The 13,558-nt window shown below is 42.6% G+C and overlaps 1 protein-coding gene across 1 annotated transcript in view; it reads right to left on the bottom strand.

Annotated features, from left to right (window-relative positions):
- The window catches only part of LOC145362273 (heterogeneous nuclear ribonucleoprotein U-like protein 1), a 65,371-nt gene that overhangs the window by 32,949 nt on the left and 18,864 nt on the right, over nt 1-13,558 (bottom strand). Inside the window, exon 6 of the mRNA XM_080218359.1 lies at nt 7,158-7,257. Coding sequence (XP_080074485.1) covers nt 7,158-7,257 — 100 coding nt within the window. The remainder of the gene's footprint in view (nt 1-7,157; nt 7,258-13,558) is intronic.

Below are 13,558 nucleotides of genomic sequence, written 5' to 3'. Positions count from 1 at the left end.
CAACCAAGCCACTCGTGGTGATGAACACTGAAGCCCCCATCCAGGGTACATTCTGTGGCTCTGTCATCGCACTTTTCCCCTGCGCAGGGGAAAGACATACCCAGGGATGGTGATGACTATGTCTGAGACATTGCCTATTCAGCATGGTTCCGTGAGAATGACAATGTTAGGCTGTTGCGTGACTGGATAGCTCTTTCAATTCTGGCACAGGCCCCCCAGATGTTAGTACAAGTGAAACTGGAGGATGGACAGGGCTAGGTCGACCATCATCATTTCTGGTGCTTAGATCAATGCTGGATGATTGGTTCAGTTTTGTTCCTTCCAGACTTCATAGTGGTATAATACAATTGAGTGGCTTGCTGGGCCAATTGAGAGAGCATTTAAGAGTTAGTCACATTGCTATTGGTCTGGAATCACATGTGGGCCAGACTGGGCAATGATGGCAGGTTTCCTTCCTTAAAGGACGTAAGTGAACCAGATTAACCTCAACAATTAACAATGGTTTCATGGTCATTAACACTGGTGACTAGCTTTCAATTCTGGATTTGAATCGGCGCAACTTGTGGGCCGAAGGGCCTGTTTGTGCTGTAGTGTTCAATGCTCTATTTATTAATTGAATTCAAATTCCATCAGTTGTCATGGTGGGAATTGAACCCACATTCCCAGAGTATTACCCTGAGCCTCTGGATTATTAGTCTAGTGACAATACCACTACGCCACACTTCCAAGTATATTTCCAGTCAAGGTATGTTTCCAAAGAGAAAGGAAGTGCAGTAAGACTCAAAATAAAAGCAATGTGCTGGAAAGACCCAGCAAATCTGGCAGCATCTGTGAAGAGAGAAAAAGCTAACATTCTGAGTCCAATATTATTCTTCTTTGGAACTAGAAGACCTGTTCTTGGGAACAAGATCATCCTGTGGCCATCACAGGCCTGTGTAGGTTGGCAATGGAAAAGAACAAGAAACAATTTAGTAAGACAAATTAGACGGGGAATACCAATTTCAACAAGGTAAGAATGGATCTGGGCTGAATAAATCAGAACCAAATATTAGCAGACAAATTTACAACCAATGGGCTGCTTTTAAAGAGAAAGTTCGGGCACAGTCAAGGTATATTCCTATAAAAGGGAAAATTAGGGCAATCTAGAGAGCCCTGGATGACAAAAGAGTTAGAGATTAAGAAGAAGAAGAAAAAATGATTTTGACAGATATCAGATGGACAACACAACCCAGGAACACGATGAATATAGAAGGTTCAGGCAGGAAATGAAAAAAACAAGTAAGAGGAACAGAGAGAGAGAGGGAGTATGAAAAGGGACTGGCATCTAACATCCCAAAGTCTTCTACAGGCATATAAATAATAAAAGGGTGGTATGAGGAGGAGTGAAATTAATTAGGGATCAACAGTGGCATGGAGGCAAGGGGCATGGCTAAGGTATTAAATCAATACATTACAAATTTGAATGTGGATTACAGGGTCAACGGCAGGGTTCTGAGGAATGTGGAGGAACAGAGAGATCTTGAGGTTCATATCCATAGATCTCTGAAGGTTGCCACTCAAGTGGCTAGAGCCATGAAGGAGGCCTATGGCATGTTAGCATTTATTAACAGGGAGGTTTGAGTTTAAGAGCCGTGGGGTTATGCTGCAACTGTACAGGATCTTGGTGAGACCACATTTGGAATATTGTGTGCAGTTCTGGTAACCTCACTATAAGAAGGATGTGGAAGCATTGGACAGTGCGCAGAGGAAATTTATCAGGATGCTGCCTGGTTTGGAGGGTGGGTCTTATGAGGGAAGGTTGAGGGAGCTATGGATTTTCTCTTTAGAGTGGAGGAGGATGAGAGGCAATTTAGAGGTTTATAAGATGATGAGGGGATAGACAGAGTGGACATTCGGAGATTATTCCCTTGGATGGATGTAGCTGTTACTAGTGGGCATAACTATAAGGTTCATGGTGGGAGATATAGAAGAGATGTCTGAGGTAGGTTCTTTACTCAGAGACTGGTTGGGGTGTGGAAGGGACTGCCTGCTGTGATAGTGGAGTTAGACACTTTAGGAACTTTCAAGCAGTTATTGGATAGGCACATGGAGCACACCAGAATGATAGGGAGAGGGACAGCTTGATCTTGATTTCGGACAAAGCTCGGCACAACATTGAGAACTGAAGGGCCTGTACTGTGCTGTACTGTTCTGCATTCTATCTGTCTTTCTAAGGAAGTAGCAGATGCAACGGTCTTGGTGAAGGAAATAGGTGAAGGGTTTAAAATTGATACACAGAGGTTCTGGATAGACTGCCTGGACTTAAAATTGACAAGGCATTAGCACCAGATGAGATGGATCCAACACACTCAGGAAAGTGAAAGAGTGGGAATTGTAAAAACAAATGGCCATAATTTTCCAGTCTTCTTTGGGGTTGGGGTGGCACCAGAGGACTGGAGAATTGCAAATGTGACACCTGTATTCACAACAGGATCTGAAGATAAGCCCAGCATCTTTGATTTGATTTATTATTTTACTGTATGCTAGAACATGTGACAAAGTATTGGTTCTTGCGAGCTATACAGACAAAGCATACCATTCGTAGAGAAGGAAACAAGAGAATGCAGAACGTAGTGTTACAGTCATAGCTAGACCGTAGAGAAAGATCAACTTAGTGCGCTAAATCTGTAAGATACTGAATTAAAGCATTGTTAGAGAGTTTAAATCAAGTTAGAAAGAAGCTTCAGAAGCATAGAAGAGTAAAAGATAGAATAAGAAGATATGCTAGGCAAAGCTTGCAAAAAGTCACCTCGCTCCAGCGCCAACTTGGGAAAACATTTACAGTCAGTTTAATCTCAGTAGCGCAACAGCTTCCAGAAGTCACCTGAGTAAATGCAGCTCAATTAAGGAAAGCTATTGTGGATTTGTTAAGGACAAACTTGTTCAACCAATTTTCTAGAGTTATTTGATGAGGTAACAGAGTGGGTTGATAACAACAATGCTGTTGATGTGGCGTACATGGGCTTCCAAAAGTGATTTGATAAAGTGCCACATGACAGATTTGTGGGCAAAGTTATAGCTCATGGAATAAGAGGGAACAACATGGATACAAAATTGGCTGAATGATAGGAATGCAAAGTAGCAGTTAATGGATTGGAGAAAGGCGTGTCGCAGAGTTCCCCAGAGGTCAGTGTTGGCCCCTTGCTCTTCTTGATATGCATCTAGTCCTTGATATACAGGGCACCTGTATATCAACAGAACATTAGTCTCATGATAAATACCACTAGGCCACTGCCTCTCAAATAAACCAGTTTATCAGCACAGACTCCAGAGAATCCTAACAAAAAATGTGAGTAACCCAAATACCATATTGTGTTCACCATCATTGCCTTCGTAAGGCAACCCCTGGAGCCACAATAATTGAGGGCATACTTTCAAACAAACAATCTCGTTTGGCAATTGGGTATTTAATGACCCACTGAAAAAATTCTCACATAAACCATTCTGTATCTTACTGGTTAGAATAAACGTATCTGATACAAGTAATGTACGTCAGAACTGTAATCAAAACATAGTTTGGCTATGTGTTTATTACCCTACCAGATTCTAAATGGTTTTTTTTGTGTTTTCCAATTCAATGTGCAAATCTGAAACAATCGGATTTTACATTTTAAAAAATTCACTCATTCATCTTTCCACAAAAGTTAAATTGGTTCTTTCAAAAACTAATTGTCCTATAAGTTTATTTGCGCCTATTGTAGTTGGTTACTTTGAGGGAATAAATATTTTAATTTTTAAAGTTGAAATAAAAAAATGAAAAGAAAATAAGAGTACAAGAGGCCAGAATTAATTCTAGGAAGTTCAGGACTACAGATACTGAATCAGTGGGCGGATAACTAATTCTAAGAAGCAGGTCTAAACTGATCTGTGTTACCCAGGAAAGAGAGAGAAGTGAGAGAAGGCCTTAAGGGACACAGAGAAGGAGAGCAGAAAAATATACAGCAAGGCTCGGGGCTGAGGCTGCGCACGGTGGCACAGTGATCAGCACTGCTGCCTCACAGCGCCAGGGACCTAGGTTTGATTCCCAGCTTGAGTCACTGTCTGTGTGCACATTCTCCCCATGTCTGCGTGGGTGTCCTCCGGAATCGCCAGTTTCCTCTCCCAAAAGAAGTGCTGGTTAGGTGTATTGGCCATACTAAGTTCTTACTCAGTGTACCCGAAAAGGTGCTAGAATGTGGCAACTAGGGCGTTTTCACAGTAACTTCACTGCAGTGTTAATGTAAGGCTACTTGTGACATTAACAAATAAACTGCTGTTTGAAACAAAACCAAATCATGTTTTTGCAAGGAAAGCCACAGGTTAATTGGTTGGTGAGTAACTGCTCTGAGGATGAGTCTGTCAGATAGCTGGAAAATAGAAAAGACACAAATTTTTAAATATTTTATTTGAAGTGGTATAGATCTATTCAATTACTATGGTTTAAATTAGTACAGTAAGTGGTGGGAAGGAGGGCACTAAAAGAAAATTAAATAATTTGTTAGTTAAAACAGATTAAGGATGGCACAGCAAGTGATGTGTTGCGATTGCAGAATGTGGCAGCTTCTGGACACCAGTGTGATACAGGACACCTGTAAGCGTCTGCGACTTGAGGAGTTTGGCTCAGAGTCACTGAGCTGGAGATTGAGCAGCAGGCACTCAGGAAGAAAGGAGTTACCTGGATACTTTATTCCATAGGTCAACCGCACATCTTAGGTTGGAGTCTTCTGGTTTGGTCTGTAGTCAGGGGCAGGAGGGTGTAACTGCAAGCAAGGCAGGTAAAGGGACCTAAAAGACAGAAGTGCAGGAACCTCAACCTTTCAATTGTCCAAAAGGCTTGAGGTTCTTTCAGCTTGTTTGGCTGGGATTGGGGGCTGCGGGGCGGATGAGTGCAATGGCCACAGCACTGTGGTAAGGGAAGCCAGTCAAGTAGGGGTAGTAAAAAGAAATGGAGATAATATTGTCAAGGGGATAGACACAATTCTCTGCAGCTGAGAGCAACAGTTGAGATGACTGTGTTGCTTGCCCAGTGCCAGGGTTCAGGTCGTCCGCTCAGGACAGGAGAGGAACTTGCTGAGGGAATATGAGCAGCATGGGCTAAACCTCAAAGCTGAATAATCTCGGGATTATTACCTGAGCCATGAGCAAATTGCTGTGGGATAAATAAGATTACAAAGATGAATGCGCGATTCAAAGACTGGTGTGGATTTATGAGGCACTGGCACCAGTACTGAAAAGTGGGAGCTTCACCATTGGCACAGTTTAGAACTGAACTATTTTTCTCATGAATCATATAACCTGGGCAATAGAGAAGGCTTTAAAACTGTATTGCATGCAAAAGCAAAGGACAGAACTCACAAACTTAAGAATGCACTAGCAGATAAGACCATAGATTGCAAAAACTGTAAAAAGAAAAGTTAAAGCCCTGTATTTGACTGCATGCACAAAAGGGATGAAGAGCTAGCATAAAGATATGTATGACCTGATAGACATTAGAGGGGCCTGGGACCTGAATGTTAAAGGGTATCTGACATATCAGAGCAATAGGAAGTGAGGAAAAGGTGACAGGATAACTGTTAATTAAGGATGACATTAGTTCTGTACTGAGAAATGACCACAGCTTGGAACAGTAAGATGTAGAATCAGGTTGGGTAGAGATAGGAAACAAGAGATTATTTCTGGGGTTGCCTAACAGTGGTTAGGCCAGAGTATGGAGGAAGTAATAAATGGGGTATGGTAAAAAGGTACCACAATAATCATGGGAAACTTTAATCTAGATGTAGATCAGGCAAAACAAATTGGCTAAGGTAGTCTGGAAAGTGAGTTTATAAAGTGTTTTCGGAACAATTTCTTAGGGTTGTACATTCCAGAGCCAACCAGGGAGCAGGCTGTCCTAGACTTGTAACGTGCAATGAGTCAGGATTAAATCAACACAGGACAGTGCAGGTAGTACCCATTCCAACATGATAGAAATTCATGCTCAGTTTGAAAGGTAGAAGTGTGGGCCCACGACTAGGTGTCATAAACGTAAATAAAGGCAATTATGAGGATAAGAAAGCAGAGCTGGCTTTGGTGAACTAGAAAACCAGGTTAAAAGGTATTGCAGAGGCAGATTTCTAAGGGGTTATTCAAAAACCCTCAGCAAAGATTTATTCTAATGAAAAAAAGGGTCTTTGAGAACGATTTGTTATCTGTGACTAAAAGAATAGTATTAAATTGAAAGAAACACTATCCATAATCTGCAAGATTAGTGTAGGTCAAAGGATTGGACAGCATAGTGATTAGCACTGCTGCTTCACAGTGCCAGGGACCTGGGTCCAACTCCCAGTTTGGATCACTGTGCGGAGTCTGCACGTTCTCCCCATGGCTGCGTGGGTTTCCTACGGGCACTCTGGTTTCCTCCCACAGTCCGAAAGATGTGCTGAACAGGCACTGGAGCATGGTGACTAGGGGATTTTCACAATAACTTCATTGCAGTGTTAATGTAAGCCCACCTGTGACACTAATAAACAAACTTGAACTTAAAACATGTTTTAAGAACCATCAAAGAATGATCAAGATGATGAGAAAGGCAGAAAGAAGGTAGCTAGTATTATACAAAGTCTTACTGTCTGTTTTTATAAGTATTTGAATAGGAAGAGAATAACTAAAGCTAATATTGGCCTGCTATCGTCTAACGAATTGATATTGGAAAGCAATGACGTGGCGGTGGCATTGAACAGGTAGTTTCTGGTCTTCATGGTGGAAGGCTCAGAAAACGTCCCAAAACTTGATAATCAAGAGGTGAATTTAAAACAACCACAATCACCAGGGAAAAGGTACTAGGAAAACTATTAGGTCTAAAGGTCAACAAGTCCCCAAAAGCAGATGGCTTATATCTCAAGGTCTTAAAAGATTTAACGGCTTAGGTAGTTGATGCATAGATTACAATCTTCTAAAATTCTATAGATTCTGGATTGGAAGTTCTAGTGGATTGGAAAATAGCAAAAGCTTCACCTTTATTCAAGAAAGACGGCAGGCACAAAGCAGGAGTCAGCCCAACATCTGTCATAGGGAAAGTGCTAAAATCCATTATTTAAGAGATTTTAATCCAAAGTCAACACAATGAATAAGTGTAAAAGTGATATGACAAATTCTCTTACCTAACTGGGTACTGCATGAATCAAGCGACCAACCAACACGAACCACATGGGGATCCGGCTCAGTTGGAGGGAGATGCTTAACGGCAATCTCTTCATGAATCTACAAAAAAAAATGTAATTTTTAAAACAATATTACCAGAGGCATCATAACAAGTATGAAATCCTAAATTCTACGTAAAGTCCAAGTGGAAACTGAGACTGTGCAGAATCAGACTCTGGGATGGGCCTAAGTTCAGCACAAACAAGAACACTAAAACTTAGTTGCACAGTAAACTATAAAACATCAGATCACTCTGCAAGTACTTATGCTCAAAAGAGAACGCAAATTGTTTATTCAACTTGACCATCTAATTTTAATCTTTAAGTCATAGAATCCCTATGGTGCAGAAGGATGCCATTTGGCCCACTGAGCCTGCATCTGCTCTGACAGTGTACCTTACCTAGGTCCTTTCCCCCACCCAATCCCCATAATCCCACACATTTACCGTGGCTAATCCATCTAACATACACATCTTGGGACACTTAGGGGCAATTTAGCATGGCAATTTAGCATGGCCAATCTATCCAAGCTGCACATCTTTGATCTGTAGGAGGAAACTAGAGCACCTGGAAGAAACCCACGCAGACATGGGGAGAACATGCAAACTCCACAAAGACAGTTAACCAAGGCCAGAATTGAACCAGTGTGTTTAACACTGTAAGGCAGCAGTGCTAACCACTGTGCCATCATGCCATGTGTAAATCCTGGAATAATTCTGGTGAATCTGCAATTTACCCCCTCAGAAGGCAACTTCTTTCCCAAGGTTTGGTGCCCAACACTGAATGCAGTACTTCAGATGAGGACCAATCAAAGCTGTGTACAACTGAAGACATCAGATCAATCATTTTGAAGTAACTGTTTAAGCTGGTTAGTGGAGCTGCCGGTTAAGAGTGTTTCTTGAGTGTTGTTGGAACTGTATTCCTGCGATCGAGTAGCATATTCTTTCACACTCTTGACTTGCATTGGGTGATGGAAAGGCTTTGGGCAGTCAGGAAGTGAGTCACTCGCTGCAGAATTACCCAGCCTCCAACCTGCTGCTGTAGTCACAATATTTATATTGGTCAATGGCAGCCCACAGAATACTTATACTGGAATTCAAAATGGTAACTGCGTTAGATGCCATGGGGAGAAAGGTAGACTCTCTCTTATTGGAGATGGTCGCTGCCTGACACAAATGTTGTTTGCCACTTGTCAACCCAAGTGGACTGCTGTTCAAGTCATACCACATGTGTGGATAGATTACTTCATTATCTGGGGAACTGCAAATGGAGATAATCAAACATCCCCACCTCTGACATTACAATGGAGGGAAAGTCATTGATGTAGCAATGTCCTGGAGCTGAAATGATTGGCTTCCATAACCATCTTCCATCTGTACTATGTATGACATTGTGGCTGGACTCTCAATTTCACTAGGGTTCCTTGATGCCAAACACTGCCTCTATATGAAAGCAAGTCACCCTCACCTCAACTCTGGGATTCAGCTCTTTTGTCCATGTTTAGGACAAGGCTGCGATAAGCTCGGAAGCCTCGTGGTCTGGTCCTGGAGGATCCAAAAGCCGTGTTATTGGTAAGTCAGTGTGACTCAGTAGTGTTATTTAAACTCCAATTTTGACAGTTTCCAATTTCCATCACACCATTACTGGGAACCATGCACTCAGCCTCGGCCCAATAGTCTGGAATTTCCTTCCTAAATCTTCATGCATCTCGCCTTCTTTAAGACTCCTAAAAAGCACAATCTACCTTTATCTCTGTCCTCCTGGCTCATGTCAAATATTATCCGACAAAGTGCCTGTGAAAACACCTTGGAGCATTTAAAAGACACTTTACAAATCTAATGCCTATATGCTGAAGTACAAATCCACCAAATTTGCAGATAGCAAATCAATCAACTGCAATCTTTGTTTCTGCTGTTAAGAATTTGCAACAGGGCTGGATCGTTCACATACGCAGGTGATAGGCAAAGATACTTATTATTGAAAGTATTGCTTATTTTGTGAAATGAGGCAAAGCTCAAAATAAACAGAATAAAATTAACAGAACACGATTCTGAAAGGATCTATTAGTAATAGTGGCCTCGTCACCACTGCCATCTAAAAAACCTGGTGAAATAATTGAAAAGACTAATACCAAGTCAAGGTGATAAACACAATAGAAATCTACCAAAGATATGCTGAATATTATAATGGGCAAAGATACAGATTAAACAGGATCAATCTTTGATGCGTAGAGAAATGAACTTTAACAAATGAACTTGAGAGCAGGAGCTCTCAAAATATTATTTTCTATTTCTGATCTGATTTATTATTGTCACATGTATCAAAATACAGTGAAAAGCATTGTTTTGAATACTATCCATACAAGTCATACCATACATAGCTTGCAAACAGTTGCCACTGATGCATTATGTGAATCTTGTCTCTGTAAGGAATTCAAGGGAACTTTCTGATCTTGGTGGCAGCGATTTTGTGAATTCTTAAAGCGGTGCAAAGTTGCTCTGTTTTGCACCCACGCACTTCCAGGTGGGGAGTCAGTTTAGCTGAGTCATTTGGGCGACTGATTTGCGATGCAGAGCAACATCAACAGCATGTGTTCAGTTCCTGTAACGGCTGAGGTTATTCATCTGTCTCAACCTAGCCCCTTACCTGAGGTGTACGACCCTCAGGTTAAATCATATAATCCTTACAGTACAGAAGAGGCCGTTCCATCTGTCGGATCTGTGTCAACTCTCTAACAGAGTATCTTAGCCAGGCCACCTCCCCCCACTTCCCCCAGAGCTGTGATGCAACAGTGCTAACCACTGTGTGCCACCATGTCACCACCAGACAGCTCTTCCCCTCAAAGGGCCTATGGACATCTGGGACACTGGCTACTTGAAAGAAAAAAATGCCTCCGGATAACATGATGTGTCATGTGTGTTAGTGCAGTGGTTGCCCTGCCAGTCACCTCTTGCTTTCAGCTCTGACCGCTGGCTAGCGGTATAACTACTGTGAAAACAGCCAAGCACATAAGGCTCTTAATTAGCAAGCCCAATGTAATACCTCCCCGAAAGGGTTAATAGTCACACAGGTTTAAAAACCATAAAGGTCTCCTTCCAAGAACTTTCAGACAGACATCAAGGCCATTAGTCTGTCAAAACACACAAATCAGATATCTGTGACTGGAAAATGGGAGTAATCCACAGTACTCTGAAGTTTTCTCACAGATTGGATATTACAATGAAGCAAGCGTAAAGGATTGGTTTCTGTTAATCACTTGTAATCAATTTTGAAAACTTCAATTGATTTTGTATCTTAAGATAGCTACAGGAATTTGAACTGTAGCTTCCTAGAGTCCTTCATATAGCTTGTATTAAAACAAGCTGTTTAAACAAACTCTGTCACTTACCTGGTTACTCGCAGGGTAAAGTTGTAAACAATTAAAAGACTGATATCAGAGCCCGCAACTCTCCCCATAGGGCATTAGTAAGCTGTGTACCTTCCAGAACTACAGAGGACTCAGTGGAGGCCTGGCCCCAGTCACATGGCATACAGACTTGCCAGCATGTGGTTATTATACTGATACCCACTGCCTTGTTGGTATCACAGGAGAAAAGACGACTAAGGGGATAAAAGTTGACAGAAAATCCAAAGTGGAGTTCCTGTAGGCAGTAATCTGTCACCTATCCGAGCTTTCTGGCAATTTGTGCAGTCACTCACAAATCAGCCTCTACAGCCACAGCAGCCAATAATCAAGCCCAGGAGTGACATATAAACTGGGCGCAGTCCATCATTGAGGTCTACAGCACAGAAAGAAGTCCTTCAGCCCATCATGTCTGCACCAGCCATTGGCCACCTATCTACTCTAATCCCATTTTCCAGCACTTGGTCCAGAGCCTTGTGTGCTAAGATGGATATGTAAATCAGGCAAGACAAATTGCCTTGCATGCCAAGATGGATAGGTGCCACCATCACATTGGGAAAAATGGTGCAAACTGGACACCAATGCAAATAAGGGTGGATTCATGAGGGATACAGACTCATTCTGTTTCATAAGAACATAAGAAATAGGAGCAGGAGTAGGCCATCTAGCCCTTCGAGCCTGCCCCGCCATTCAATAAGATCATGGCTGATCTGTCGTGGCTCAGTTCCACTTTCCCGCCCTCTCCCCATAACCCTTAATCCCCTCTCTTATCAAAAACCCATCAACCCGCTTCTTAAAAATATTTAGCGAGGCAGCCTCCACCACTTCAACGGGCAGAGAATTCCAGAGATTCACCACCCTTTGAGTGAAGAAGTTCCTCCTCAACTCCGTTCTAAACCGCCTCCCCTTTATCTTGAGGCTGTGCCCCCTAGTCCTACTGTCTTTTTTGAGCGGGAAGAGTCTCTCCACCTCTATCCTATCCATCCCATTCATCATCTTATACGTCTCAATGAGATCTCCCCTCATTCTTCTAAACTCTAACGAGTACAAGCCTAGTTTATTCAGCCTCTCCTCATAGCTCAATCCCCTCAACTCCGGTATCAGCCTAGTAAACCTCCTCTGCACTCCCTCCAAGGCCAAAATATCTTTGCGCAGGTGCGGCGCCCAAAACTGCACACAGTACTCCAGCTGCGGCCTCACCAATGCCCTATACAGCTGCAGCAAGACCTCCCTACTTTTATATTCAATCCCCCTCGCTATGAAGGCCAGCATCCCATTCGCCTTCCTGACCACCTGCTGCACCTGCAAGCTGGGTTTTTGCAACTCATGCACAAGGACCCCGAGGTCCCTCTGCACCGTCGCCTGCTGCAGTTTTACGCCACGTAAGTAATAGTCCTTCCTACCAAAGTGGACCACCTCACACTTGCCAACATTAAATTCCATTTGCCATTTCCTGGCCCATTCACCCAGCCTATCTAGATCCTTCTGCAGACTCTCCACACCCTCCGCACAATTTGCCTTTCCCCCAATCTTGGTGTCATCAGCAAATTTCGACACCCCGCACTCGGTTCCCTCCTCCAGATCATCTTTCATTTCATTTTGTAATCCATTCAGATTTTTAAACACTTGATTTATAATCCACCAGTTTAGCATTGGTGTTCATTCCTGCATTAAACATCCTTTGCTACGATTACTGCATTGCAAAGGCTGGTCAATCTCAATTCCAATGGAGAAACATTCCCTAATGTTTAATCTTAAGGGTTTAAGATGTAAGCCGTAAGAAGCGTCACAACCACTGAAGGAAGGGAATGTTATTTAGTTACCAGAGTCTTCTCAATAATCCACCTGTATAACATTTGATAAAGGAGTTGAGCAATGTTGTCTGGAAGTAAGCCTTCCTCACCAACACAGACCAAAGGAACAGGCCCAGAACTTCCAATCGCTGGATGCTCTTACTGGTAAGTTTAGACTTCCAATAGCAAATTTTTCTGCATCCAGAACCCTCCAAAACTCTTGCGTTAATGTCAGAGATAATTCCACCTCATTTATCAGAATAGTTATCCAGGAGTTCTAACTCCCGAGTAACTAAACACCTAACCCCCTCAATCACCTTCTTACACATTTAATTTCTCTCAGTAACTTCTCAAAGTGGCTTTGGGAACCTTTAAACTTACCAGAATATGGCAGCGAGTGCCACATCTTCACTGATGAAGAGGAGGAAGATCTCCCAAGACTGAAAGAGGGCAGGAGGAAATTTCCATTCCATTTCAGGTGGTGGAAAAGCTCCACCAGTCACTGCAGTTCTTGCAACGGAACCTATGTAATGCTATGTACTTACAGCTTGCCTAGACGTCTCTTTCCATGTAAAACTACAGCACAAGTCACCTTTCGAGTCCATTCAGGAAATCCTACCCTTGCTAAATAGAGTTCATTTTCACATGACATTCTGGCCAGAGAAATCCGTATCAGTGCCGTTCGCACCTAAATACAGAACACTTAGGGTAGGATTTTCCAGTTCTTCCGCGGTGTATTTTCCAGCAGCAGAGGTGGTCTGTCACTGGCTGGCAGTAGGATTTTCCAGTCTTGCCAATGTTTACAGGGTTTTGGACAGTCCACACCGTCTGTTGCTAGAAATGTGCTACAGGAGGTCGCCATCAGCGGGACTGAAACATCCCATCGGTGGGAAGAACCGGAAAGTTTCAGCCTTAATTTCACAACTGCTATTGCGCTGTCTAGTCATTTGCTAACATCAACCTGTGGTTCCCCTGATTCTATTTGCTCAATTGAACTAAAACAGAATGCGCCTATTACCCCAACACTGTCCTAAACAAAGTTTCAATCCCCACATCTCATCTAACAAGACTTGGCTACTCCTAGCATCACACAAACTCTGGTCCATCTTCACTGCTGGCAGAGCCATGTAACTTACACACAAATGCTAACCAATGCTGGATTGCTG

The sequence above is a fragment of the Carcharhinus amblyrhynchos genome, unplaced genomic scaffold (genome assembly GCF_965287045.1).
Source record: "Carcharhinus amblyrhynchos unplaced genomic scaffold, sCarAmb.v2.hapA scaffold_37, whole genome shotgun sequence".
NCBI lineage: Eukaryota > Metazoa > Chordata > Chondrichthyes > Carcharhiniformes > Carcharhinidae > Carcharhinus > Carcharhinus amblyrhynchos.
This window is presented reverse-complemented; position numbering and strand designations above follow the sequence as displayed.